We start from the raw sequence: 27,687 nt of genomic DNA on the forward strand, positions 1-27,687 counted from the left end.
GCTGGGGCATTTTTTGACTGTAAAAACCCCCAAAACTAGTGGGTTCTGAGAAGAGTTTTTTATCTGTAAAAACGCTCCAACATCAAAAAACGTCTAAAAACTTTGATAAACGCTCAAAAATGCTGAAAACTCACTGCAAAGCTACAGGCGTTTTTATAACATCCAGTGTGCATGAGGCCTTAATATAAGGACATTTATCTGTCCAGGGCTCCCGCAATGTCAGCTCTCCGAAGGCGATTTGTCCATAGGCTCGGGTGTAGGCGCCGCCATTGCAACTAAGGGAAACCAGCAGTGAAGCCTTCAGGCTTCACTGCTGGTTTCCCACTGCGCATGCATGAGTCGCGCTGCGCTTTCTGAATGTCCCTGTCAACTTCTGGGACACACACAGGTCCCAGAAGGCAGCGGGATGGAAAGGAGGAGGGGCTTATTATTATGTACTTTGCCGTGGCGGAGTAGGACGGAAATCCTGAAGAAAAACAGAAAAAAGAATATCCGAAAACGAGGGGGGTGGGGTGCTTAATTGATTAGGACTTTCAATTTAGCATGGAACTCCGCTTTAAGTCACTGGATCAGCATGAAAGCCAGACATCAAACATTTATAGGAAAGCAGCCTCCATATTCTCCCACTACAAGTCTGGGTCAGGGTAGTGACTCAGGGAGACTGGAATGACTCACAGGCAGCATCTCTAAGACCTCCCCCCACTTCTGGTAGAAGATTCTAATTCCAATGGGAGTGGGTGAGAGGATGAGCTTCCTGGAGTATTCATGAGGGCTCTGATCAATCCCCAACAGATAGGTTGGCCGGGGGCAGTTTGGGTGGAAGATGGAGTGTTAGGCTGTCGTTGGCCCTTGTGGTGCCCCATAGTTTGGGTCAGGGCTCAGCTGCGGAAGGGACCCTCTTCATGACACACAGAGGTATCCCGACCAGGAGGCACGGGAGCAAGGTTGAGGACAGCAGAACACTGCAGGGCAAATCTCCAGGAAGGAAGACATTTGCTATGGTCTGATTGCGCTTTTGTCACACCATCCTTGCAGTGCCAGCTGGTCCTGGGAGTTGTTGTTCTACAAGCAAGGTCGTGCTGGAGGTAGAGAGAGAAGTGTATATACTAGCTGTATATAGTTAGTGTCCCTAAAGAGTTCTGTGTTTGATCGAGTTGGCATCCCATAATACCCTCAACCCTATTCAAGTTCAATTCCCCTATTAAAACAAACACAAAACAAATCTGCAAGGACGGATTGACTCCAGCATGATATGGAAAATTCCATGTGCCTGGCCATGCAGGGTGGGGGATATTTCATTCACCAGTGGCTCCTGCGGTTGTAGGGCTACATATACACAAAACATTCTTCTTCATAATAACAACCTCCTGAACTATTTCTGATTGGCTCAATGTCAATTTTTTTTAAACTATAGGAATTTGTGAGACCCCATTCACAAATGAGCATTTTGGAGCGTGAAGCTTGAAAAAGTACGAGCTTCTTTTGAGCTACAACGTTCAAGTGAAAGTGTGTATAGAGGGCGCTAAACTACACGTGAATAACACACAATAAACTGTATCCCCTATAGTAATGCAAATAAAGAAATTATAACATAAATAACTTCATTGACTGTAAAACAATCGTGAATAATAGTTGCAAGACTGCAATATTAACAATGATAATAGAGTGTCTCGAAGATATAAAGTCCCAATATTGAGTGACGTTAACAGTGAAATGTGTGATCCACTCTTCTTAACCACTGTACTCTTGTTTAATTGAAAATGCCACCACCACACTTAGGTATTTTCTTCTTTCACCCAAAAACGCGCTGAGGAAAATGGATGCGCTTACCAGAAAAATTTGACTACTTTAGTGAAAAAGTTAGTCAAATAAAGCTTATGCAGGATTGTGCCTGCACACATGTTGACAGGATAGTGACTTGTAAGCCTCGTTCTCAGCGTTCCAGGCAGGATATATGAAAAAACCGAAGGAAATCCAATAGTGTAATACCGATTTATTAAAAATACATAGAAAAACAAAAAACAGCCAAATGGCCTCTTACTTACAACGTTCAAGTGCTTTTGGCACTATAGACTACAATTAGATTTCCTATGACTAAAAATGATATATAAAAAAATATAATGGTAATGGTTTGGACTCCTTTAACGCCTGGACTTGGTTGGCTGGTGACAGCCCATTGACAGTCTTGAGGACTCTTCTACCTATGACGATATTTGGGAAGGGTTTTATTTTATTTGTCAAATTTCTATTTTAAATTTTTGTACTGATTCTTTAATAAAAATCTTATGTAACAAAAAAAAAAAAAACACACCGTACAAGCTAAAAAAAATAAAAAATAAAATCAAAAATAAAAGAAAAGAAAAAGAAAAGACATCTAAATGACAAAAAGACACTCAGCTCAAATGCAAATGCAGCCTGAATGTTTGGTGGAGATTTAAAAAATTAATTTGAGCGCCACTAAATTTGGTTTTACATTGTTCTGTTCTCTTTTATTTAGTAAAATGTAGCTAATAATCAAAGTTGTTTGTAAACAAAGACATGCCTTTCCACTACTTATATAATAGTCTTGAAAACAGGGGCGGACTGACCATTCGGGCACTGCCCGTGGGCCCCATGCCACTAGGGGGCCCCATCAGGGTAGCCAGCCTCAGTAAAACCAGGGACAGTATGTAAAAATCTGTGTTTTTTTTTTTTTGTTAAATCCCAAGAATCTCCAGTACCTTTTCAGTATGTGTATTCTGTGTGTATGTATACTGTGTGTGTATATCGTGTGTCTGTGTGTGTATATACTGTGTGGCCCCATAATCTATTGCCTGGGGGCCCCATAATCTCCTATTGCCTGAGGGCCCCATATTCTCCTATTGCCCAGGGGCCCCATGAGTTGTCAGTCTGCCCCTGCTGTAAAGATATACAGTATGTTAAACCTACAGAAGTCAAAGTGGGGGACATCTGCACTGCAGTGACAAGTGACTTCTGTATTATCATGAGGCTGAAGATGATGTGAACATTTTTTTTCCCCTTTTCTCCAAAATGTGTTAATTTATTTCTTTGGGCACATTAATAATTCACCAAAATGACAGTCCTATGCATCTTTCTCAACACATGCTTTTTAAATGTGTAAAACAAGACAGCAGCACCACCAAGTGGACACAACTAAGTACTGTTTTTTTTTTTTTTTTAAATGACAAGAACAGCTAGCAGACAATCCTATAACACAGCACATATACAGTAAAACCTTGGTTTGAGAGTAACTTGGTTTGAGAGCATTTTGCAAGACAAGCAGAATTTTTTAATAAATTTTGCCTTGATATACAAGCGATGTCTTGATATAAGAGTAGCGTCATGTCACAACTGAGTATAAAAAAGAAGAGAGGACCCTCTAAGTGTAGCAATATGGTTACATTTAATGAAGGTACAACATTTAGCAACACTTAGAGGTGCCTCTCTTCTCTTTTATACTCTGTAAAAAAAATGCTTTGATATACAAGTGCTTTGGATTACAAGCATGTTTCTGGAACAAATTATGCTCACAAACCAAGGTTTAAAGCCCTGTACACACGATCGGATATCTGATGGAATCTAATCCGATGGATTTTTTAGTTGGATATCCGATGAAGCTGACTTTCATCAGTCTTGCCTACACACCATCAGTCAAAAATCAGATTGTGTACGCGGTGATGTACAACACTACAACGAGCCGAAAAAAATGAAGATCAATGCTTCCAAGCATGCGTCGACTTGATTCTGAGCATGCGTGGATTTTTGACCGATGGAGTTCCATACAGACGATCAGATTTTTCTATCGTTTTTTTATCCATAGGAAAAATTTAAAACATGTTCTATTTTTTACACCAATGGAAATAAAACCGATGGGGTCCATCGGTCGGTTTTCAGCAGACAAACCAATCATGTGTACACGGCTTTACTGTATTTATGTCACATAGTATGCAATTTCCAAAATGTATTAAAAAAACACCAGGAGAGCAATCTGGTAGAAATTAGACTTTATTGCTTTTATAACAAAGATATACAGTATTTTAAATTAAAAGCATAAGGAACAAAACAAACATAAATATGCTGCCACAGGCTTTAAAATCATAGATGTTTTAATCTGCGTATTTACATGTAAATGTAACCTGTTTAAGGTCAAGCGTAGGGGTATCAGGAATCATGTGGTTACAATAGCATTACTAGTATGTTGGTATCTTTAGTGCTATTTAGGGATCATTTATCTCTTCTAGGCAATATAAACTTTGCTAAATTAGGCGATGTCTGTAAAGGTTTGCCTGACAATGTCAAGCCTAATATTTTACCACAGTGAGAAAGGAACCAACCTTCCTTAAATATACAAGTAGCACTGTACTCCAGTGTCCTGCTACAAGGACCAGAAAGAATACAAAGTCTAATAAAGGTTATACAAAACAAAAACAAAACATAAAAATGCATTTGTAAGAAGAGCAGTTACAATGGAAGAAAAGATAACAATAAAATATTATAGCGTCGTATCTTTATTTACCTGAGTAACCAAAGTAAGCAAATTACAAGGCAAGTAACCAGTGAGAGAAATCCAGTGTATGGATCTTGTTGAGGAATGAACACCTCCATGTCACACAATGCTGAGTATAATTAGAGACCCAAAACGGAGAAAACTTTGTAAGGTACACAGCAATTACATGTATGTAGAAATATAAAAAAAAAAAAACAGTTTACAATGTAAAAGGAAAGACTTGCCTATTATGGGGGAGAATCTGGTGGCTTGGATGGAGTGTTTTTAAGTCTTCAAGTGAAAAAAGGAACATAGTGCTGCTGACCGCAACTGTATCCTTTTGATCCCCTGCTTGTGGATGCCGTGCATCCTTCAAAATGTCCTCTTCACAGGTTCCCCCCCCCCCCCCCCCCCCCCGCTCCTTTCCCCTACCAGGAATTTTGGAGAAGAGGCACAGAGCTATCTGGAATTGGGGGGTTGATAAAAATGAAAGTATTTGGTGTTCACATTTAGTAAACAATGTACAGATATATTTTCCAGATTGAGTGGAATAGTAAAAAGCCACTAAACAGTAGCTTTATATAAACATATTTTAGAACCTAGGGAAACTGTAGTCATTTTAACTGTTGATATCAGATGTACAGGTTAAACAGACTGACTTATAGTAAATAAACTTGTCTGTGTGCTCATGAATAGTTTCTACATATACATGAGAGAGAAGCTATATTTCCTTATATGCAATAAGCCTGTGCTGATAAATATACAGTAAAACCTTGGTTTGAGAGTAACTTGGTTTGAGAGTGTTTTGCAAGACAAGCAAAACGGTTTAATAAATGTTGCCTTGATATACAAGCGATGTCTTGATATAAGAGTAGCGTCATGTCACAACTCAGTATAAAAAAGAAGATAGGTGCCTCTAATTGTAGCAATAGGGTTACATTTAAGCGGGAGTAAACCCATCTATTTGATAGTTTAAAAAAACAGTTAACATTCCCGGCATGCCGAAAATGCTAGATGTCACATTTGCTTGTGCTCTCAACCAAACTGTAAAACCATCCAATGGCTGGTTTCATAACTGATCACATGTGCAGGATCATGGCAGTTGCAGATTAAACAGAGGTCAAGATGGCAGCTTCCTTGGCTGAAAACAATAGGAGGGTTTACTTCCACTTTAATGAAGGTACAACATTTAGCAACTTATTGCTACACTTAGAGGTGCCTCTCTTCTCTTTTATACCCTGTAAAAAAAATGCTTTGATATACAAGTGCTTTGGATTACAAGCATGTTTCTGGAATGAATTATACTCGCAATACAAGGTTTTACTGTATGTAGGTTGCCAACCCTGGTCACCAAATAGTTGCCCAGCTACTTGCGCATTTACTGCTTTTTGAGCCACCGATCTGGAACAATGTATTAGGTAAATGAGGTCACAGTACTGTCAAACCTTCAGGTCTGTATACTTGTTTCGAAACAAAACCTCAGAAAGAAAATAAAGTCCCTGGCATAGCATGACAGCAAGAACGGACATTTTTAGTTGGTATGCATCAGTAGCAGCCTCCACATATCTTTCGGTACAGGATTTCCTTAACAGTACTACATAATGGTTATAAAAATACCCCAGCTGCTTACTTACCTCAGGAGGACAGCAAATGTGGCTGCTTTGATGATTACATCCTAGGGCTAAAACCTTCTTCATTGATAAGCCTTCACAAACCTATATAGTGCTGTCTATCAAGTCTGCAGGTGCCTGTGAAAGGGCCCCAAGCAGGTCTATGAAGGCTTGTTGCACCGGCATGGCCACCGATAAGATAAATTTCAACCCAAGGATGTAAAAGTCAAAGTAGGCTGTGCTCCTGAGGTGGGTAAGCACCTGGGTGGGAGGCTTAGTAGATAAAGTGTAACTAAAGGTAAAACTTTTTGATTTTTTATCATTTTGGATAGAGTAAGGAAGATTATAACCCCAGTCAGTTTTTTCTTTTTGCCATCTGTGTCCCATTGGGGAGGTTTTCCCTCAATTTCTGTTCCACAGCCAAAATAGGAAGCGAGAGGAAATCTCTCCAAAGTGAGGAAATCCCAGGATTTCACCAGAACTAGTGTCCCCTTTGGAAGATTTCAACTCTATTACTGTTCTGGTGTCAACAGAAAATGTGGGGTTTTCTTTTACTTGGATTTTCAATAATAATGGTAAACATGGCACGTAGAGAGGGTGAATCTCCCTAACAGGGGCACAGATAGCAATAAAAACTGACAGGTGTTCTAATCCATCTAAACTCTATCCAAACTCCCCTCCAATAAGTATTGCCTTTAGTCACGCTTTAGGTCAGAAGGGCTAGAGGGCTAGGCAGCGTGAAATGCATCTCAAATATCTTCTCTTCTGTGCAGATAAGGGAACTTTTACATAAACATTTATACTTTAGATTTGTTGGACACATTAGATGGACATTTCCACAGCATACGTAAGCCCATAAGTGTGCGCAGCCTCATGCATTAGGGTGTGCACCTCAAACCAAGCTCAAACACACATGCGTCTGTATATATATATATATATATATATATATATATATATATATATATATACACACACACACTCTTATAAATAAATGTAAACAAACATTTGAAAATGTACTAAAACATTTGTAATGAAATAAACATTTATCAATGTAAACAAATATTATTTATTTAGTAGCAATAGCAGTAGTAAGTAGAAAATATGTTTTTTTTTAAATAAAAAACCTAGCGGGGATCAAGTACAACCAAAAGAAAGCTCTATTTGCATGAAAAAAAATGATAGAAAATGTATTTGGGTAAAGTGTTGCATGGCTGCGCAATTGTCAGAAGCACAGTTAAATAGCACAAAATGGCCTGGTCATTAAGGGGGAAAATCTTCCAAAGGTCGTGGTTAAGTTGATTTTTAAATGTCATTATTTTAATTGTTCTCACACGTTTAAATAAAATAGCATTATCGAAGCGCTATTTAAAAAAAAAAAATGACATTTAAAAATCAACTTAATATATGTATGGGCAATTTTTTTTATTTATATATAATAAATACACACTAGGGCCCAGATTCACGTAGGGCGGTGTAACTTTGTGCGGGCATAGCGTATCTTCTTTACGCTACGCCGCCGCAACTTAGAGAGGCAAGTGCAGTATTCACAAAGCACTTGCGTCCTAAGTTACGGTGGCGTAGCGTAAATGGGCCGGCGTAAGCGCGCATATTTCAAAGTAGGCAGGTCGTGGGCGTGATGTATATAAATTAAGCGTGACCCCGTGTAGATGCATGGCTAAACGAACGGCGCATGCGCGTGCATGCTCAGTATTACATCGAATTTTCAAAGTAAATTACGCCTGCTCAATGCTTAGGCGACGTGAACGTAACCTATGCCCAGCCCCATTCACGGACGACTTACGCAAACGACGTAAAATACGACGCTGTTCGGACGTTTCCGATGTCCATACCTAACATGACTTACCCCTGCTTTATAAGGGGTGACTTTACGCCGGTCCGACGCCTTACGTAAACAACGTATCTTGATATGCCGGGCGCACGTACGTTCGTGTATTGGCGTATCTAGCTAATTTGCATATTCTATGCGGAAATATACGGATGCGCCCCTAGTGGCCAGCGTAAATATGCACCCTAAGATACGACGGCGTAAGAGACTTACGCCGCTCGTATCTAGGCAACTGTGAGGCGTATCTGATTCTATGAATCAGGCGCGGAGATGCGACGCCTCACACTCAGAGTTACGACGGCGTATCTGGAGATACGCCGTCGTAACTCCTTTGTGAATCCGGGCCTTACTTTTTTGATGACAAGCCAGGCAGCGTGCATATTGATTTGAATTGTGTATATATATATTATACAATTCAAATCAATATGAACGCTGCCTGGCTTGTCAGCAAAAAAGTAAGTTTATATTTATATAAAAATGCACACTTACTTTTTTGCTGACATGTCAGGCAGGGTTCATATCGAGTTGCCTTTTTTTTTTTGGCCCATCGTGTGCCTGGCTGCCTGCCCTGCTCAGTGCTGCCTCACCTCACTGAGCCAACCGCCTGCCGCTATCCAGGCTGCTTCTTCCAAGGGAGAGAGAGGAGGCCAGAGAGGGGGCCGAGTGCAGATGTATATTACTCTCCCGCCGTCTGTGAGACCTGCAGCCGGAACTATAGAAGACCCATCGGCAAATACGGCTGTCCCGGCGACTCCCTAGTCCCATCTTAATCACCTCCCACTCGCAGCACACAGATGTTTTTGCTTGCCCGGACCGACCCCAGTGGTGACATGAGCTACACAGACAATGTCGCAGGCTCGCAGCAGTCGCCACTAGCACTAGAAGTGAGAGCACAGGGATGATTAGGGTGTGCCTGGTCACACCCGGCACAGCCCGTGGGCACGCCTATGCTTAAGCCACTAAAGGTAAGAGCAATCGGCCAGTTCAGACTACTAAGCTCTCATTCCCTTCCACAGAGAAGATCCTTCTTTAGTGATTATCAGATGATGTTCTTCTGCACATGTTGATGTGTTACCGAAACTGGCATCAGAATAATGCAATATTTAAACTGTGTTTTTGTTCTTAAAGGGGTTGTAAAGGTAAAAGTTTTTTCACCTTAATGCATTCTATGCATTAAGGTGAAAAAACTTCCGACAATACCAGCCTCCATAGCCCCCCGTTTACTTACCTGACCCCTCGAAAGTCCCGCGCCGTGAACGCGCTGGCATCTTGGCCATCTTCCCAGCTCGTTCATTGGTCGATTGAAGCAGCGCAGCCATTGGCAGGCTATGGCCATCGGCTGTATCACAGGAGCGTGCCCGCAAGGACTCCACACCATGCCAGCTCTCTCGCATGAATGTGTGGAGTTCTTGTGGGGAGGACCAGAGACAGCCGCCGAGGGACCCCAGAAGACGTGGATCGGGGCCACACTGTGCAAAACGAGCTGCACAGTGGAGGTAAGTATAACATGTTTGTTATTTTTAAAAAATATACATTTTTCCTTTACAACACCTTGAAAGTGATTAAAGATGGCTTTCTTTAAAAAAAAATGTAAAAAAATAACAAACATGTCATACTCACCTTCTCTGTGCAGTGGTTTTGCACAAGGCACAGCCTGCATCCTCCTCTTCTCAGGTCCCTCACCAGCACTCCAGACCCCTTCCTCGTGCCCCCAGAGCAATAATAGAGGCACCCAAGCAGCTTTGCACCCGAAGCCACGGCTCTGCATGTCCATTCACACACAGTGCTGCAGCTTGGCCACGCCCCCTTTAAATTAAGAAAAAACTAAGGTCCAGAATGATGCTGGAAAAAAAGATGGCTAAAATAAGTACAGATATATAGTTCTAAGTGGCTTTTGGTGAAATTCCAGGTCCTACTTTTTTTAAATATATCAGGACAACATTTCATAGTAGCAGGTAAAAGAACTTGGCAACACAACATTTTTAAGGCTTTTCAGAAGAGTGCTTGGTTGTATTTCACATGTGAGACAATTGTGACAAAACACACAGATACAGTGTGCACTATATGCTGCAATATGGAGTGGATCAAAGGGCTCAGGCCCTTTCACACAGGGCCAATTTTGTTTTCATGAGCAGGGGATCTGTCTGCTGATTCAAGCAGAACAGTGGATGAGAGGTCCGTGTTCGCTCGATTTCTGATGGAACCCGTTCAGCTCTATGGGCTCCACTGTATGTTTACAACCGACTGCCCTCTGATCCATTCCACCTAGACGGAGGGAACACGGATCCCCTTCTGTTCATTTCTAGGGGACATAATCAGAGGTAGGCGAATGTAAAATGGCATAAGTCTGTTTACACCCACTGGTTCATAGAGGTGAATACACTGTTTGATCAGGTCCGCCTAAAAAACTGACAGGTTGACCTGATCGGAACAGTCGTGTAACAGGGGCTTTATAGTGCCCAAAAAATAACACAGCTCACATTGTATCTGATTTTTATGGTCATCTGGGTCTAAGCACAGGCAACCAGGCACTCAAATCAGGGATCACAAGGCCTTCTCATATTTTTCCATTGAAAAATATATATTGTATATTGCAGCATACGAGTCCTTATAGTCCAGTGGCTGCATTAGGTTCCTTTTTTATGCTAAAAACATTTCTTCGCAAATATAAAAAAAAAATGCTGTTGTTCTTGCCAGAAATGTTGTAACTATTCTGTACACTGAGCTAATCTTAAATAATCCCATTCACCTTTCCATTTATGTTGTGTTAACCTCAATCACCCTTCCCTCTGTATAATGGAGATAAGGAGAAGAGTAAGTGCTCCTCCTGAGATACGGGGCAGGGAGTGAGCGTTGTCATGCTAAAACAGGGAGTGTAATACCTGAAGGATTACCAAGTGAGAATAAGATTAAATATGAGGAGACTACACCTTAAATATAAATCAGCCACCACATCTAAGGGCTAATAAACTGCACTACATTACATTTCTGTTTTGGGGTTTAGGTACGCTTTAAAAGAGTAATATGTTGGAAGCTGTTTTGGCCATACTTCTCTCCTGGGTCAGAGGAGAGTGCATACTTTTGCTCCCCTGTGATTCAGAATCAGAATATTTGTTTTTTTTAAACCTGGTGTCTGTATAGGATGTTGTAAATTTGTAGGAGAAAAAAGCCCCAAAGTCTGTATAGGATGTTCAGATTGCTGTATGGAAAAAGGTTATAGTACCGCATATGAAGTGGGCCCAAAACATGAACTCTACTGCATGATTGTGTGCATTATCTTGCACTTTTACTGCAAGGTGAAGGGGACTTGTGTCTCACGTGTATAATAACTCATGTTAGCTAGTGCAAAGAAAGTATAAACACATATTAGTGTGCACAAGACCTCTTTCACACTGGGGTGGTTTATAGTAAGGATGAACTCCGGCGTGTTTGTACAGTCCATGTGCAGAGCCCGCCAGGAAGTCGGCACCGCGCTAATCACAGGCAGGGAGACATTTCCCAATCTCTGCAGCCGAGCATCGGGAAATGTCTCCCTGCCTGTGATTAGCGCATCGCGGAGCCGACTTCCTGGCGGGCTCTGCACATGGACTGTGCGAACACGCCGGAGCTCATCCTTAGTTTTCAGGTGCTTTAGCGCTGGAAATAGCCTCTGCTAAATGCCTGAAAACCGCCTCCCATTCATTCAAGTGTGACTTTTTACACTGGTTGGTGCTCTTGCGGGACGTTCCCGGAAAGTCCTTCAAGCAGCATCTTTTGGGCAGGTTGGGAGTGCTGTATTTAGCGCTCCCAAAACGCCTTGCACATTGGATGAATGGTCAGCGCTTCTGAAGCACCTGAAAAGCGCCACAACACTGGAGTTTTTAAACCCTTCTTTGGGGTTATTAGCGCCCTACTAGCGGCCGAAAAGCGCCTCTTAAACAGCGGTAAAGCGCTGCTAAAACGAGCGGGGCTTTACCGCGAACAGCTGTGAAAGGGGTCTTACTGCATGAACATACATGTGAAGCTGCCCTTTCAGTGACGTACTTATAAAATGTATCCTCTTGCAATGTGGAAAGAATGTATCTGAACATCTGGTTGGTTAGAAGCAATATTGCATGAGGATGCAGGTTATCCAATCACATTGAACCAGTGACAAGCATGATCAATGACATAAAGATTGATAAATCTGAAATATGTCCCCAGATCGCTGGTCACTAGGCTCCAGTCTAATAAACAAAGCAATAACCCACACAGACAGGTTCATAGAGTGGGTACTGGACACATTATAAAGCTAGCCTTTGTACAGGATGTAATATGACAATTACATTCCCTTTTTTATGTCTAGTGCAGTTTTCTCAAAGTTTATACATGGAAATATAGCAGCATACAAGGAAATTAAAACATGTACATCGATTTATGGAGGTGTTTTTATGACAACCTCAAGGAATGAAAAAAGACAAAAAATATGGCAATGTCAAGTTGTCATTTTCAATAAAGCGGCAATTAAAATAAAACAACAGAACCAAATGAATCTTCATAACTGACTTATATCAGTGATAACATCTAGTCTTCTGTCTTGCAGAAAAAAAAGCCTGTGCTTTGTGCTCTTGCTTCTCTGTGTCCCCTCCTTGTCACTCAATCATAAGGCTGAAGTCACTAGAACACAGCGAGGCAGCATGTGGCATGTCGTAGCTGTAGTGGCACGCTTTACTACTCACAGGTTATGGACTACGACGAAAGCTTCGAGTAACTCGGAGGAGAGAATTTGCGCTTCAAGTACTTCAGAATATAGAGGGGAAGACAACTTACAACTGTAATCGCTGATACTTTCCACAGAAAGGCTACGGTGGTAATGAAAGCCGCATCTGGTGAAGAAAATCGCAAGAATATTAATATCAGCTAAACAATGCAGGACAAGAAAAAACGGTTTGAATTGACACTGAAACGTGTGCGTGTTTCTATAAAGTCCGATTTCAGTGTTGCATACACATGATCACAGTAGCAAAGACACAAGTAATGCCTCATCAATTGGGACTTTATATAGTGTGTGTTTTTAGGGTCCTCTATTCAAATCCCAACCAGGGCACTAACTACATGGTGTTTGCATTTCCTCCCTGTGCTTGTGTGGGTTTCCTTCGGGTTCTCCGGATTTCTCCCACACTCCATAGACATGCTGGTAGCAGTGGTGAGCCGAGGGAAGGTGGGGATTGGCTGCTGGGGATGCGAGGATAAAAGCAAACCTGTTGCCTTGACCTCAATGGGTAAAACACATATCTAATTTAAGCTCTAGTATTATTCTTTTCTCTTTTATTTTATTCTGCACTATAGAAAAGAATGAACATAACTTTAACCGCTTGCCGACCGGCGCACAAACTTATACGTCAGCAGAATGGCATGGCTGCGCAAATGGACGTATATATACGTCCCCTTTAACCATTTAAGGACCGCCTTCTGCACATTTATGTTGGCAGAATGGCACGGCTGGGCACATGCACGTACAGGTATGTCCTGTGCTATTGCCCAGCCGTGGGTCGCGGGCGTGCGCCCGTGACCCGGTCCGAAGCTCTGTGACCGGGACCCGCTGACTCGATCGCCGCTGGAGTCCTGTGATCAGTCCCCGGAGCTGAAGAACGGGGAGAGCTGTGTTTACACACAGCTTCCCCGTTCTTCACTGTGGCGGCATCAATCGCTTTTATAGGGATACGCAATCGATCAGACCTACAGCCACACCCCCCTACAGTTAGAAACACATATTAGGTCATACATAACCCCTTTCATCGCCCCCTTGTGGTTAACTCCCAAACTGCAATTGTCATTTTCACAGTAAACAATGCATTTTAAATGCATTTTTTGCTGTGAAAATGACAATGGTCCCAAAAATGTGTCAAAATTGTCCGAAGTGTCCGCCATAATGTCGCAGTCACGAAAAAAATCGCTGATCACCGCCGCCATTAGTAGTAAAAAAAAAAAAAAAATTATAAAAATGCAATAAAACTATCCCCTATTTTGTAAACGCTATAAATTTTGCGCAAACCAACCGATAAACGCTTATTGCAATTTATTTTACCAAAAATAGGTAGAAGAATACGTATAGGCCTAAACTAAGGAAAAAAATATTTTTTTTTATATATTTTTGGGGGATATTTATTATAGCAAAAAAGTAAAAAATATTGCATTTTTTTCAAAATTGTCGCTCTATTTTTGTTTAGAAGCACAAAAAATAAAAACCGCAGAGGTGATCAAATACCACCAAAAGAAAGCTCTATTTGTGGGAAAAAAAGGACGCCAATTTTGTTTGGCCACGTCGCACGACCGCGGAATTGTCTGTTAAAGCGAAGCAGTGCCGAATCGCAAAACCTGGCCGGGTCCTTTAGCTGCCTAAAGGTCCGGGTCTTAAGTGGTTAAATTGCCGCTGTGTGGTCGAGCGTGTGCCGCCGCTGGTTGGTGCGCTCACGACCCTGCCGTGAGCTCCGTGACCGCGGACTCGATGTCCGCCGGTGTCCCGCGATCGTGTCACAGAGCTGAAGAACGGGGAGATGTTAGTGTAAACAGTGTCGTGTTACTGCAAGCCATGCCCCCTAACAGTTAGAAGCACTCCCTAGGTCACACTTAAGCCCTTCAGCGCCCCCTACAGGTTATCCCCCTCTCTGCCATGGTAATTTTTACAGTAATCAGTGCATTATTATAGCACTGATCGCTGTAAAAATGACAATGGTGTCAAAAGTGTCTGATGTGTCCGCCATAATGTCGCAGTCATGATAAAAATCGCTGATCGCTGCCATTACTAGTAAAAAAAAAAATTGTTAATAAAAATGCCATAAAACTATTTCTGACTTTGTAGACGCTATAACTTTTGCGCAAACCAATCAATAAACACTTATTGCAATTTTTTTTTACCAAAAATATGTACAAGAATACATAGCGGCCTAAACTGAGGAATTTTTTTTTATAGATTTTTTGGGGGATATTTATTATAGCAAAAAGTAAAAAATATTTCCCTTTTTTTTTTTAAATTGTTGCTGTATTATTGTTTATAGCGCAAAAAAAAAAAAAAAAAAAAAAGGCAGAGGTGATCAAATACCACCAAAATAAAGCTCTATTTGTGGGGAAAAAAAAGGACGTTATTTTGTTTGGGAGCCACGTCACACGACCGCGCAATTGTCAGTTAAAGCGACGCAATGCCGAGTCTTTGACTAGCCAAATGGTCTGGGGCTGAAGTGGTTAAAGCAGATTTATCTGGCCAGTCTACCTCACAGGTTACTCGAATGCCTTCTATGCTCAGAAGCTTAATACATCACACGAAGCTAGACATGTGCAGTGATCCTAAGCAACCAGATCCGATCTTTAAGTATAGCTTAACCACTTCAGATCCGAAAGGTTTACCCCCCTTCACGACCAGGCCATTTTTTGTGATACTGCACTGTGTTATTTTACCTTCAACAATAACCGCCTGCCTATTTCTCACAACACGTTACCTTTAAAGCGTAACACCTTTCTATTACACATTTAGCCCTGGTTCACATTTGAGTTCCAAATCGCATGAGAAGTCGCACTCCATTGCCGGCAATGGAACCGTTCAAATTGCCACGACACAGGTCACAGCGACTTTGAAAATGTTTTTTTTTTTCCAACTTGCATTGATTTGATCTGCGGCTTTGAAATTGTGCTAAAGTAGCGTGATTTCAAAGCCACACTGGTGTGAACCAGGTCTTATAGTATACAGGACTTGATTCTGTCTATACACTATGCATGGGTAAAACATGTAATACAAATATCAATAGGACACTTTAAACATAGAACATACTAAATATTGCCATTTATGTAGTAGGGAAAACGGGTGACTAGTTTCATAAAACCTACCTAAGAAAGCTCCCAATGACACTCTACCAAGACCTGAGGCAAGAAATAAAGCATAAGAAGCAAGAAGAAATGACAGTAGTTAGAAAGGAAAGCAATTAATAAAGGATGAGGATTGAAATTAGCTGTGATTATTGAAGTGTGTAAATGAAAAGGAATCTTTGGACACATAGCACATTTCCTGTAGCTAGCTGACATTCCATAGTCATACCCCCCAACTTTCTGAGATGACAACGAGGGACATCTATTAGCAAAAATATGTAGGCATAGGACACACCCCCTGCCATGCCCCCTTAAGGGAGAATTACACAAAAAATAATTAGTGCCCTTTTTTACCACTACTATTTCTTTACTGTATATTGGCTGTTGAAATTTACAAATGCAGCAATTTAGAAATTGGATGAAAGGTTTAGCACCTGGAAACACTTTTTGAAAAATAAAAAGTGCATTTTATGCACAACTATACAGATCAGACCAAAATGAGGAGGAGAGAGGGACAATGTTCCAAATCAGGGACAGTTGGGAGCTATGCATAGTGTCAGGAATGTTCAATCCAAACTGTTTAAACTTTGAATACAGGGACACTGTACTGGAATTCACAACTATTATTTGTTCATCTATATTTATAGTAACTGCTCACCTCTTTCACAAGGACGAGCAGGGGGTCGGTAAAAACATGCAGCTGAGGCAAAGTTTTACCACCTTAAACCTAACTGCAGGACACTGTACACAGTCACCAGTTGTGATACTTTGCGCTGTGGCAAATTTTATGTGGCATGACAAGGCGACATCGCCTGTCAAATTTGACCATTTAACTGAATAGGGCAGTGCTGCAACCATGAGCCTAACACTAAAGCCCCGTACACACGATCGGAATTTCCAATGGAAAAAGTCCCATTGGAGTAATTCCATCGGATATTCAGAGGGTTCCCCAGACGACGTCATTATTTGACGAAACGTACGTCGGGTAGGAGACGCTCTGACACGCAGCGTTCCAGTCCACGAGGACGGGTGATCGTACAAGCCGGCCGGCTTACCTTTTAAACGTTGCTTTTTTGTAAGTGTTATTTTTTATACATTAAACCTACATCCTAGGGTACTTCACTATTGTTGGGTTCAATTCATTTTTTCCGGTGGTTCACTGTTGCCGTGGAAACTGGGGGAGCCCTGTACCAGTGAGGCTGGAGATAGTTCCGTAAAGACCCTGGCTGGGGTTCAGCCGCAAGCCAGTTTAATTTATCTGTGTGGTAAGCGCATAAGTATAACGGTGTTCCCTATCGGTGGTGGTTCTTCCTTCCAGTGTGCTATCATATGATTTATTCTCAGTTTATTCGGTACATCACTATGTGAGTTTTTTTCTTGGAATTTCCATACCACTTCACCAATTGGAAGAATTCTCACCCCTGATGTTGACAGCAGTTCCGTGTTAAAAGGCCCTGGCTGGGGTTCAGCCACAAGCTCAATTTTGCTTGCCTTCTGGTAAGCATACATCCTATATACTTCATCGGTGTCGATCACGTTTGGCTTTACTGCATTATATTTTATTCACGTTATATATTCCTACAATTCTGAGGACTTTGTTGGACCTTTATTGTGTGGTCTTATCCACATTGAATATCAATTTTCACTTCATCAGCACAACTTATTCCTCCCTTGTTTTGTATTCAGAGGAATTCCATCGGAGTTTAGATAGAGAACATGTTCTCTTTTACTCCGATGGAATTCCGATGTGAGTTTGGCCGGGCAAAAGCCAGATCGTGTGTACAGGGCTTAAAAATTTAAAGGTGCCCTACAAATTTGGAGGATACAGCTGGCAGCCCAGTACTCCATCACTGAAAATTGTTACCACTCCATCCTGGGTACATTAAACTAGTCTTGTAACAATAGTTATGTATGCTGCTTGTGACCATTCAGCTATTTAACCATAGTACCTGGGAGAGGGCACACTATCTCAAACATACAGTGTGTCAGATAGCAGCAGAGTGTGAAGATTTAACACACCACCTGTCAGAAAGGTTAGTATAAAACATGTTCCTTTACAGCCTGGGTCGGAAACCCATTGATCATGACCTACCTGTCGATCGCGGGAAGCCGACAGGTAGATATCAATTAGGGCTGTGCCAATGCTTCCCCCAGGCTCCACCAGCATTGCTCTCCCTTCACTAGCAGAGAGGAGTGAAGGGAAGCACAGTGCTGGGTGGAGGGTGGGACCAGGAGTTGCTTTAAATTGATTGTAAAGTCTTGTTTAAAAAACGTTATACTTACTTGCTCTACGCAGTTGGTTTTGCACAGTGCAGCCCAGATCCTCCTCTTCTCGGGTGCCTCTTTGCTGCTCTTGGCTCCTCCCTCCTGGCAAATTCCCCCCACAACAAGCAGTTTGCTATGGGGGCACCCGAGCTGAGCTGCAGCTCCTTGTGTCTATACAACCGCAGGAGCCAAAGGCGCCACTAATGTGTCTCAGCCAATCAGGAGGGAGAGTCCCGAACATCGTTGGACACAGATGGGACTCAGGTGCGAATTTGGGGATGCTGGAGATGGTACTACACACAGAAGGCTTTTTATTTTAATGCATAGACTGCATTAAGATAACAAAACTTCTGTCTTTACTACTCCTTTAACTAGCAGGTGATTGGTTGCTAGCTGGTCCTAGCAACCAATCATCAGCTTGTTAACATAAAAAAGTTAAACTAAAAGAGCTCCCGGTCCTGCCCCCTACTCAGCACCATGCTGTCCCTCACGCCTCTGCGGATGTACAAAAGCTGTAAGGTAGGAGAGAGCTACCTACAGCTGTGTGTCGGGAGTGAAGGAGCAGAGGATAGTGCTATATGGGGGGGGGGGGTGTCGGGGGCTGGCAGAGGAACAGACATTACTGTGGGGTGGGGGGAGAGGGGATTGCAGAGGACACTGCTATGGTGGGAGGGGAGGACACTACAGGGGGGGGCAGAGGACACTACTGAGGGGGATGGCAGAGGACACTTATGGGGGGCAAAGGATACTGCTGTGGGGGGGGGGGGAGAGGTTGCAGAGGAAATTGCTATGGAGGGATGGGGCACTAAGGGGATACTACTGTGTGTGGGGAGGGAGTGCAGAGGAAACTGCTATGGAGGGATGGGGCACTACAGGGGTGGGGGCAGAGGATACTACTGTGTGTGTGGGGAGAGTGCAGAGGACACTGCTATGGGGGGCAGAGGGCAGTACAGTGAAGGGGGGTGGCAGAGGACACTTCTATGGGGGCAGAGGACACTGCTTTTTCTATGGGGGCACAGGACACCACTGCTGGGGAGGGTCAGAAGACACTACTGTGTGTAGGGGGTTAGGGACACTACAGTGGGGGGGGGGGGGTATAATATATTACTGGGGGGAGTGATTTGAAGCGGGGCAGAAGACACTACTTTGACACACTATGTTTTCATTGGAGTTTTTTTTTTTTTTTTTTTAAGGGAGACGACGACCCCAACCCCTAACCCCCCCCCCCAATACACCCAACGCCCCCTGGAGATCGTTGATTTCCTAAATGTTGTCCAAGTAGATCTCAATCTAAGAGGTTGCCTACCCCTGCTTTACATTTTCTTAGCACAGCAACAAGGCCTCTCTAAAATAATTGTATTTTACTCTATTACACGCATTGTTCTCTATGCGCTTGTACTTTTGTATTCCTCTTTCTACAAAACACAATGCTTTATGCATAAAAGGTAGTTTTGTTTTCCTCCATTATTTACATGTAAATCTATACAGGCCTTCATGCATAAAAGGATGCAAGTACAAATGTAGATTCTTCCTGTTACTTTCAGCCTACACTGGAAGAATGTCAACTAGACACGTTTTGACAACCGAGGCCCGCTGCTCTGCAGTGAAAACTTGTTTTTTACCCAACCACATTCCAAGCATTAAGATCATGGCTTAAAACAGAGATACAAATGAATAGTCTACCTACACACAGCTCTTTACAAAAAATACAAGAACAAGTAATAAATGTAGATTAGTTACGAAGATGACAAATAGAAAAGAAAGAAGAGGTGTGCCAGGAGACTTCAATAACAACCAAGGATGAGTTTGATGCTGTAATGTAATCATCATCTAAATCAATTTTTTATTGGCTAGATCAGATAACCACATTTTCAGGAATCTAGGTTCAGCCAGCTGGCCTTCAGGTTTTTAAATATTTACTTTGTTCTGTAAATTACAAAAAATAGCAGTGACAGGAAAACACCTTAGCAATAACATAAATTAGAATATTGTGTGTGGTATACTTACCAAAGTACTCATTGAGGAATGCGAGTGAAGCCACGTAGCAGCCAAGGCTAAAAAATTCAGCTACGACCATTAACCAGTGCCATGTTCTTATCGTTAGTGCGACCATGAGCAGTTCTGTCAGAATCAAGGCCGTGAAGGAGATGGCCACCACGTGTACAAATTCCGACTCAAACAGTAGCAGAGCTCCATACATCAATATGCCACCTACAGCGCAAACACATCAAAATGATACTTTTAAGCCACTGGCTGAAATACACAATACATTTAGCTTAAGTCCAACTTTGGGCAAAAATGTTTTCCCATGTAGTGGGGCTGTTCCCACACTGCACGGGTCAACTGCTCGTTTTTGTCAAGGGAAAAAAAGAAAGGCGATATACTTACCTAATCCTCCGATTCTCCCACCTCAAGACCGGTCCAGCACCTCCGCACTCCAACGGTCTGGAATTGCGGACTGTTTCTGAGCTCATCAAGCCCAGAGCAGGCTCCATAGGCCAGGAGAGACCAAAAAATTACCACTTGCGCCATAGGTGTATACAGCCTGATTAAATCACATGCACCAACGACAACAAGCAACTCAAGCAGGATAAATGCAGACATATGAGAAAGAAGGCTACGCCTCAGAAACATGTTATGTGACATAGGCAATGCCACTCCTCAGGTTATATCAAAGCCAGCATTCCTTATTCGGTCCTCGTGGCTGTCAAATAGAGCCACTCCTATTACCTGACCGCGGGTCTCTCCTACATCCATTTTGACCAGGTTGTCAGGACGACAGTGTGGCAACTATACACACAGGGGAGACTGCTGTGCTTGGATGGATCATTTGTAGTGAAGACGCTACACAGCTCTCCTTGATGATTCACGGATGCAGTTTTCCATCAGGATCATGGCGGTGTAAGATTTTTGGTAATTCAATTAATTATTTTTGATATTAAAAATAGGATTTTTATAACAGCTTACCTGTAAAATCCTTTTCTTGAAGTACATCACGGGACACAGAGAAGCATAGTAATTACTATGTGGGTTATAGAGAGTACCTTCAGGTGTGGACACTGGCACGCCCTTAAGGCAAGAAGTTCCCTCCCATATATAACCCCTCCCATACCGGGAGTACCTCAGTTTTGTAGCAAGCAATAAGTGTCCCAAATACCCCAAAAAAGAGGGGCGGGTGCTCTGTGTCCCGTGATGTACTTCAAGAAAAGGATTTTACAGGTAAGCTGTTATAAAAATCCTATTTTCTTTATCGTACATCACGGGACACAGAGAAGCATAGTAATTACTATGTGGGACGTCCTAAAGCAATGCTATGAGGGGAGGGAGACCCCAAGAAAAAGAGATTTTTAATACAGCTTACCTGTAAAATCTTTTTCTTGGAGTACATCACGGGACACAGAGCGGCATTCATTACTATATGGGTTATATGGAGTACCTTCAGGTGTAGACACTGGCAATCTCAAACAGGAAATGCCCCTCCCTATATAACCCCCTCCCATAGGAGGAGTACCTCAGTTTTGTAGCAAGCAGTATGCCTCCCAAAATGGTCCTCAAAAAAGAGGGGTGGGAGCTCTGTGTCCCGTGATGTACTCCAAGAAAAAGATTTTACAGGTAAGCTGTATTAAAAATCTCTTTTTCTTTATCGTACATCACGGGACACAGAGCGGCATTCATTACTATATGGGATGTCCCAAAGCAATGCTTACAATGAGGGGAGGGAGAACATCTCCAAGACAAAAGGATTTAATTTAGAGATATACTCAAATCATAATAAATCCAACTTAGTTGAGAAAAATAAAATTTTTAAATTTAACTCGAACAAGAGGAGCCCCCGGAATCCGAGGGTCTCAAACTGCAGCCTGCAGCACTGCCTGCCCGAAGGCAGTATCAGTATTCCTTCTTACGTCCAACTGTAGAATTTTGTAAACGTGTGGACAGAAGACCAGGTTGCCGCCTTGCAAACTTGAGCCATCGAGATCTGGTGGTGTGCTGCCCAGGAGGCGCCCATGGCTCTAGTAGAATGAGCCTTTAATGATACTGGAGGAGGCAACCCTTTCAAGCCGTAGGCCTGAGTGATTAATTGCTTAATCCACCTAGAAATGGTGGACTTTGCAGCTGCCTGCCCCTTCTTGGGCCCATCCGGTAGAATGAACAGCACATCTGTCTTCCGGATCTTCTTTGTAGCTTTAAGATAGGCCTTCATGGCCCTGACAATATCCAAGGTATGCAGCAACCCTTCCTTTCTGGAAGTAGGTTTAGGGAAGAAGGATGGTAATACCAAATCCTGGTTCAAATGAAAACTGGATATGACCTTCGGAAGGAAGGAAGGATGAGGGCGGAGAACGACCCTGTCCTTATGAAAAACAAGATATGGTTCCTTACAGGATAAGGCTGCCAGCTCCGAAACTCTTCTTGCGGAAACTATGGCAACCAAAAATACTAACTTCCTTGTCAGTAGAACCAAAGGAATATCAGCCAACGGCTCAAACGGTTGTTTCTGTAAACTTGACAGAACAAGATTTAAATCCCACGGACAAAGCGGGGATTTAACTGGAGGTCTAATACGTAAGACCCCTTGAAGGAAGGTCTTAACCAGCGAGTGGGTGGCCAGCGGCCGCTGAAACCACACTGACAGAGCAGAAATCTGTCCTTTGATTGTGCTTAATGCCAATCCTTTATCCACTCCTAGCTGGAGAAAACTTAATACTCTATCGATGGTAAATTTGCGAGAAAGCCATCGCTTGGACTCACACCAGCCTACATAGGCCTTCCAGACCCTGTAATAAATCACCCTAGAGACCGGTTTCCTGGCTCTGATTAGGGTAGAGATTACTTTCTGAGACAGACCTCTACCCCTGAGAATCAGGGATTCAGCTTCCAGGCCGTCAAATTTAGATGCCGTAAGGCAGGGTGGAGGATCGGACCTTGCGATAGCAGGTCTGGCCGTAGAGGAAGAGTCCAAGGGTCTCCCACTACCATCCTTAAGATTAGTGAGTACCATGCCCTTCTGGGCCATGCTGGAGCTACCAGGATGACTGGTATGTGCTCCACCCGGATCCTGCGCAGCAGGCGGGGTAGTAACTGGAGCGGGGGAAACGCATAAAGAAGTTTGAACTGATGCCAAGGGCAAACCAACGCATCGGTTCCGCAGGCCATCGGATCCCTTGAGCGGGACATGAACCTGTCTAGTTTCTTGTTGAGTCTCGATGCCATGATATCCACGTCCGGCACTCCCCATCTTTGGCAGAGTGCTTGAAAGACTAGTGGATGCAGAGACCATTCCCCCGGCCATAGAGTCTGGCGGCTTAAGAAGTCCGCCTGAAAGTTGTCCACTCCTGGAATGAATATTGCCGATATGCAGGGCACATGAGCCTCTGCCCATAGAAGAATCAAGCTCACCTCTCTCTGAGCGGCTTGACTCCTGGTTCCCCCTTGGTGATTTATGTGTGCCACGGCCGTGGCATTGTCTGATTGAATTCTCACCGGGAACCCCTGCAATTTTGACGTCCAAGCCCTGAGGGCTAGTCGAGCAGCTCTGAGCTCCAAGATGTTGATGGGCAACTGCTTCTCTGGCTTTGCCCAAGTACCTTGGCGAGTGCAACCATCCAAAATTGCTCCCCAGCCCGTCAGGCTGGCGTCTGTGGTCACTATCTTCCAAGCCACTGGGCTGAAAGACCTCCCCTTCAGTAGATTCTGAGGGTCTAACCACCAACACAGACTTTGTCGGACTCTTGATGAGAGCGGCAACGGGATATCCAAGGCCTGTGGCCTTCTGCTCCATGCTGACAGGATGGCTGCCTGTAGGATGCAAGTGTGGCTCTGGGCGTATGGTACCGCCTCGAATGTGGCCACCATCTTGCCTAGTAACCTCATACATAGGCGAATAGTCGGTTCTTTCTTGCTTAGAACCAGTAGGATTAATTCCTTGATGGCTTTTACCTTCCTCAGAGGTAGGAACACTCCTTGTTGTTCTGTGTCTAATCTCATGCCGAGATATTCCAACTGCTTTGTGGGCTGGAAAGCTGACTTTTCTCGATTTAGGACCCAGCCGAACCTCTCGAGGTATTGGACCGTGAGGGCCACTGCTCGCTCCAAGCCGGGAGACGAGTGATCTATGACTAGGAGGTCGTCCAGGTATGCTAGGATCGTGACCCCTTGGATCCTTAGTTTGGCTAGGATTGGAGCTAGGACCTTCGTGAACACCCGGGGGGCCGTAGCCAACCCGAAGGGAAGCGCCACGAATTGGAAGTGACGCGAAGCCACCATGAAGCGTAGATATCTTTGATGTGGCTGATAAATTGGAACATGAAGGTAGGCATCCTTTATGTCTATGGACGCCATGAAGTCGTCCTTCTGGAGTGTGGCAGCTGCTGACCGCACGGATTCCATCCGAAATGAGCGGATCTTTAGATATGCATTTACCATCTTTAGGTCCAAAATTGGCCTGACATCTCCATTGGATTTTGGGATGATGAATAGGTTGGAGTAGAAACCCAGCCCCTGTTCCAGGACTGGTACCTCTACTATTACTTCCTGGAAAAGTAGATGATCTAATGCCGATCTTAATGCGGCTCCCTTTTCCGGATCGTTTGGAATCCTCGACTTCTGGAAATGAGGAGGAGGAAACCTTAGGAAATCTAATTTGTAGCCTGTGGCCACGGAAGACCGTACCCACTCGTCGGGAATGCTGGCTTCCCAAATCTCTGAAAAGAGTCGCAGCCTTCCCCCCACCTTCGTGGGTGGGGGCGCCCCTTCATAAGGTTGGCTTGGGGGCTGGTTTTGCTGGTTTGCGAAACCACTGCCTTTTGCCTCTAACAGCCTGTCCTTGTGATCTGCTGTTGAAGCCGAAGTTTGCTTTTGCAGGAGGCCGTCGATACTGCTTGGCATTAGAGGGCCCCTGCCCAGGGGAATACTGTCGTTTAAACGCAGGTCCCTGAACCTTCTTCTTAGTTGGCAAGAGAGTACTCTTGCCGTTTGAAATGGTCTGAATGTATTTATCTAGGTCTTCTCCGAAGAGTCGTCCTCCATGGAAGGGGAACCCTACCAGGAGCTTCTTGCATGGGGGCTCAGCCTCCCAGCTTTTTAACCATAAGAGTCTTCTCATATGGATAAGGGATAACGATAAACGTGACGCTTGCTGGATAGAATCCTTGATTGCGTCTACCGTAAAACATATGGCCTTAGGGACATCCGAAAATTTTTCTGCCTGCTGGGCCGGAATAAGTTTAAGCATCTGCTTAAATTGATCCGATAATGCTTGAGCGACCCCAATCGCAGCCACAGCTGGCTGTACTACTGCCCCTGCAGTAGTGAAGGAGTTCTTAAGTAGTGCTTCCAAGCGCTTATCAACTGGATCCTTGAACACCTGTATGTTTTCTACAGGGCATGTTAACGATCTGTTAACACATGAGATGGCTGCGTCCACTGCAGGAGTAGCCCATCTTTTGGAAAAATTTTCTTCCATAGGATATAGGACAGAGAACCTTTTAGGTGGTAAGAAGATCTTATCTGGCTTGTTCCAATCTTGGAACAAAATTCCCTCTAATAGAGGATGGATCGGAAACACAGCATTGCTTTGAGGCGCCCTCAGTGAGCCCAAAGCTGAAACCGTCGATACCTGGAGATCTGGTACTGGCAAGTTGAATGTCCTATGGACCAAGTCCGACAATCCTTGAATCCACCAGCTCTCCCTCAGGGAGACTGCCCCAGACTCCTCTGTATCCGGGTCTTTGATCCCTGAACCTACTTGGTCCGTGTCCAAGAGGTCGTCCAATTCCCCTGAGGAAAGGACCTCCTCTTCTGAGGGTCCGCGCTCGGGCGACGGAGATCTATTCCGCTTACTGCCCCGCATAGCTGCGGATATCATTTTTCCCATGCTTTTCTGCATCTCTTTTAAAGAGGTGAGTAATACCTCCTCCGTGACCATCTTAGGGTTGGACTGACCCGCGTCAGCTCCAGCCCCAGATCCCGATGGCCCCAAGGCTCCCTGTAGGGAAAACAGCGGCATACCATGGTACAATACCGAGGTACACCTGCTACCTATTGGTATTTGGAACTATAAAAGTTAATTGTCCAAACACCTGTTTGGGGGATAAAAAAAAATGCTTCCTCTCCCCTAGATGACTTTTTTTTTTTTTTTTTTTTCGTTTTTGTTTCAAATCCAGGAAAGAAAAAACATTCTGTCCCCCTGAGTAGTATTGCAAAGAAAAACTATGAGATGGAAAAGAAACAGCCTATTTCTAGGCTTGACAAAACAGTCCTCTGAAGACTGCAATATCCTTTCTGGCCACTGTGTGTCCTCGGCGCCCCGTGCTGCCGCTCTGGTCTTTCTCCTCAGTTCCAAAGTATTGATGGAACAAACAAGGAAGGGCCGCCCCTTCCTTTAAGCCACTGACCCGCCCTTCCCCCCCCAGCAATCTCAAACAGGAAATGCCCCTCCCGACAGGGGGAGGGGGGGGGGATTTTGGGAGGAAGGGACCTCTCTGTTCCAGCAAACTGCAGCCTGCAGCCTGGAACACACGAGGAGGTCAGCGTTTTGCCTGCTTGCAGGCTCTGAGGAGGAATACTGAATGGAGCATCGCCTGGAGGCCTGCAGGTAAGCAAAGCTCTCTGACACACACATATATTTTTATATAACACAGGCCCCACTCAATGCTTTTCCAACACTACAAGGGAGGTCACATCTTATGGGGAATAATACATAGAGAGCCATCCTATCTTTATGATATGTGACTAGTTTGCCAGATGCAGTGCATAACTTTAGGCATGTCCCCTGTGACCCCCCAGAAAAAAACCTGCTAAGAACCAAGTTCCGCAAGTTTTCCCCTCACTTACCTGCTCCATGCCGCAGGACTTTGCCAAGCAAGAGGCCCAATCTTCCCCCATCTCCGTGGGGATGTCTAGACCTTCAGGCCCTGGGTTCCTATGAAGGATCCACTGTCCTGGGCCCATATAGCACCCTGGCAACAGAAAACTTTAGGTACCCAAAGGTTTCTAAGTTCTGGGCCCAGGGTCCAGCTCTCTAAAAAGAAAAGCATTATGGGCTATACCCCAAGGGTTTGGGGTCCGGTTACTGACCACTTTAGCGCTGAGGCTTTTTTGGACAGAACCGGTAGCTCACCTAATCCCAAGGATGCGGAGGCAAGCTAAACCATGACTAACACCTAAGACACTGGCGTAAAAACTGAGGTACTCCTCCTATGGGAGGGGGTTATATAGGGAGGGGCATTTCCTGTTTGAGATTGCCAGTGTCTACACCTGAAGGTATTCCATATAACCCATATAGTAATGAATGCCGCTCTGTGTCCCGTGATGTACGATAAAGAAATAAGCCGGGCGCCATCAGACATGAGGAATCAAACTGCAGCCTGCAGCACACTGCGCCCAAAGGCGCTCTCCTCATTCTTTCTTATGTCCAATTGATAACATTTAGTGAAAGTATGGACAGACGACCATGTCGCGGCCTTGCAGACTTGAGCCATGGAGGCTTGATGATGCACTGCCCAGGAAGTACCCACCGCTCTAGTGGAATGTGCTTTAACCTTAAACAGGGGAACCTTTCCCCTCAAGCCATAGGCTTGAGTAATGACCTGCCGAATCCATTTGGAGATAGTGGACTTTGACGCTGCCTGCCCACATCTGGGACCTTCTGGCAGGATAAA

At 43.9% G+C, this 27,687-nt stretch overlaps 1 protein-coding gene across 2 annotated transcripts in view; it reads right to left on the minus strand.

Moving 5' to 3' along the window:
* Nucleotides 1–11,552: 11,552 nt before the first annotated feature.
* ATP9B (ATPase phospholipid transporting 9B (putative)) overlaps nt 11,553–27,687 on the minus strand; it is a 448,810-nt gene continuing 432,675 nt past the window's right edge. The window contains exons 28-30 of one of the 2 annotated variants that reach the window (XM_040353854.1): nt 20,033–20,236; nt 15,782–15,814; nt 11,553–12,786 (exon numbers count right to left, since the gene is read on the minus strand). In XM_040353854.1, coding sequence (XP_040209788.1) covers nt 12,650–12,786; nt 15,782–15,814; nt 20,033–20,236 — 374 coding nt within the window. In that variant the 3' untranslated portion in view covers nt 11,553–12,649. The remainder of the gene's footprint in view (nt 12,787–15,781; nt 15,815–20,032; nt 20,237–27,687) is intronic. The other variant, XM_040353855.1, reaches the window with a different exon arrangement.

This window comes from Rana temporaria, chromosome 5, assembly GCF_905171775.1.
Source record: "Rana temporaria chromosome 5, aRanTem1.1, whole genome shotgun sequence".
NCBI classification, from domain to species: domain Eukaryota; kingdom Metazoa; phylum Chordata; class Amphibia; order Anura; family Ranidae; genus Rana; species Rana temporaria.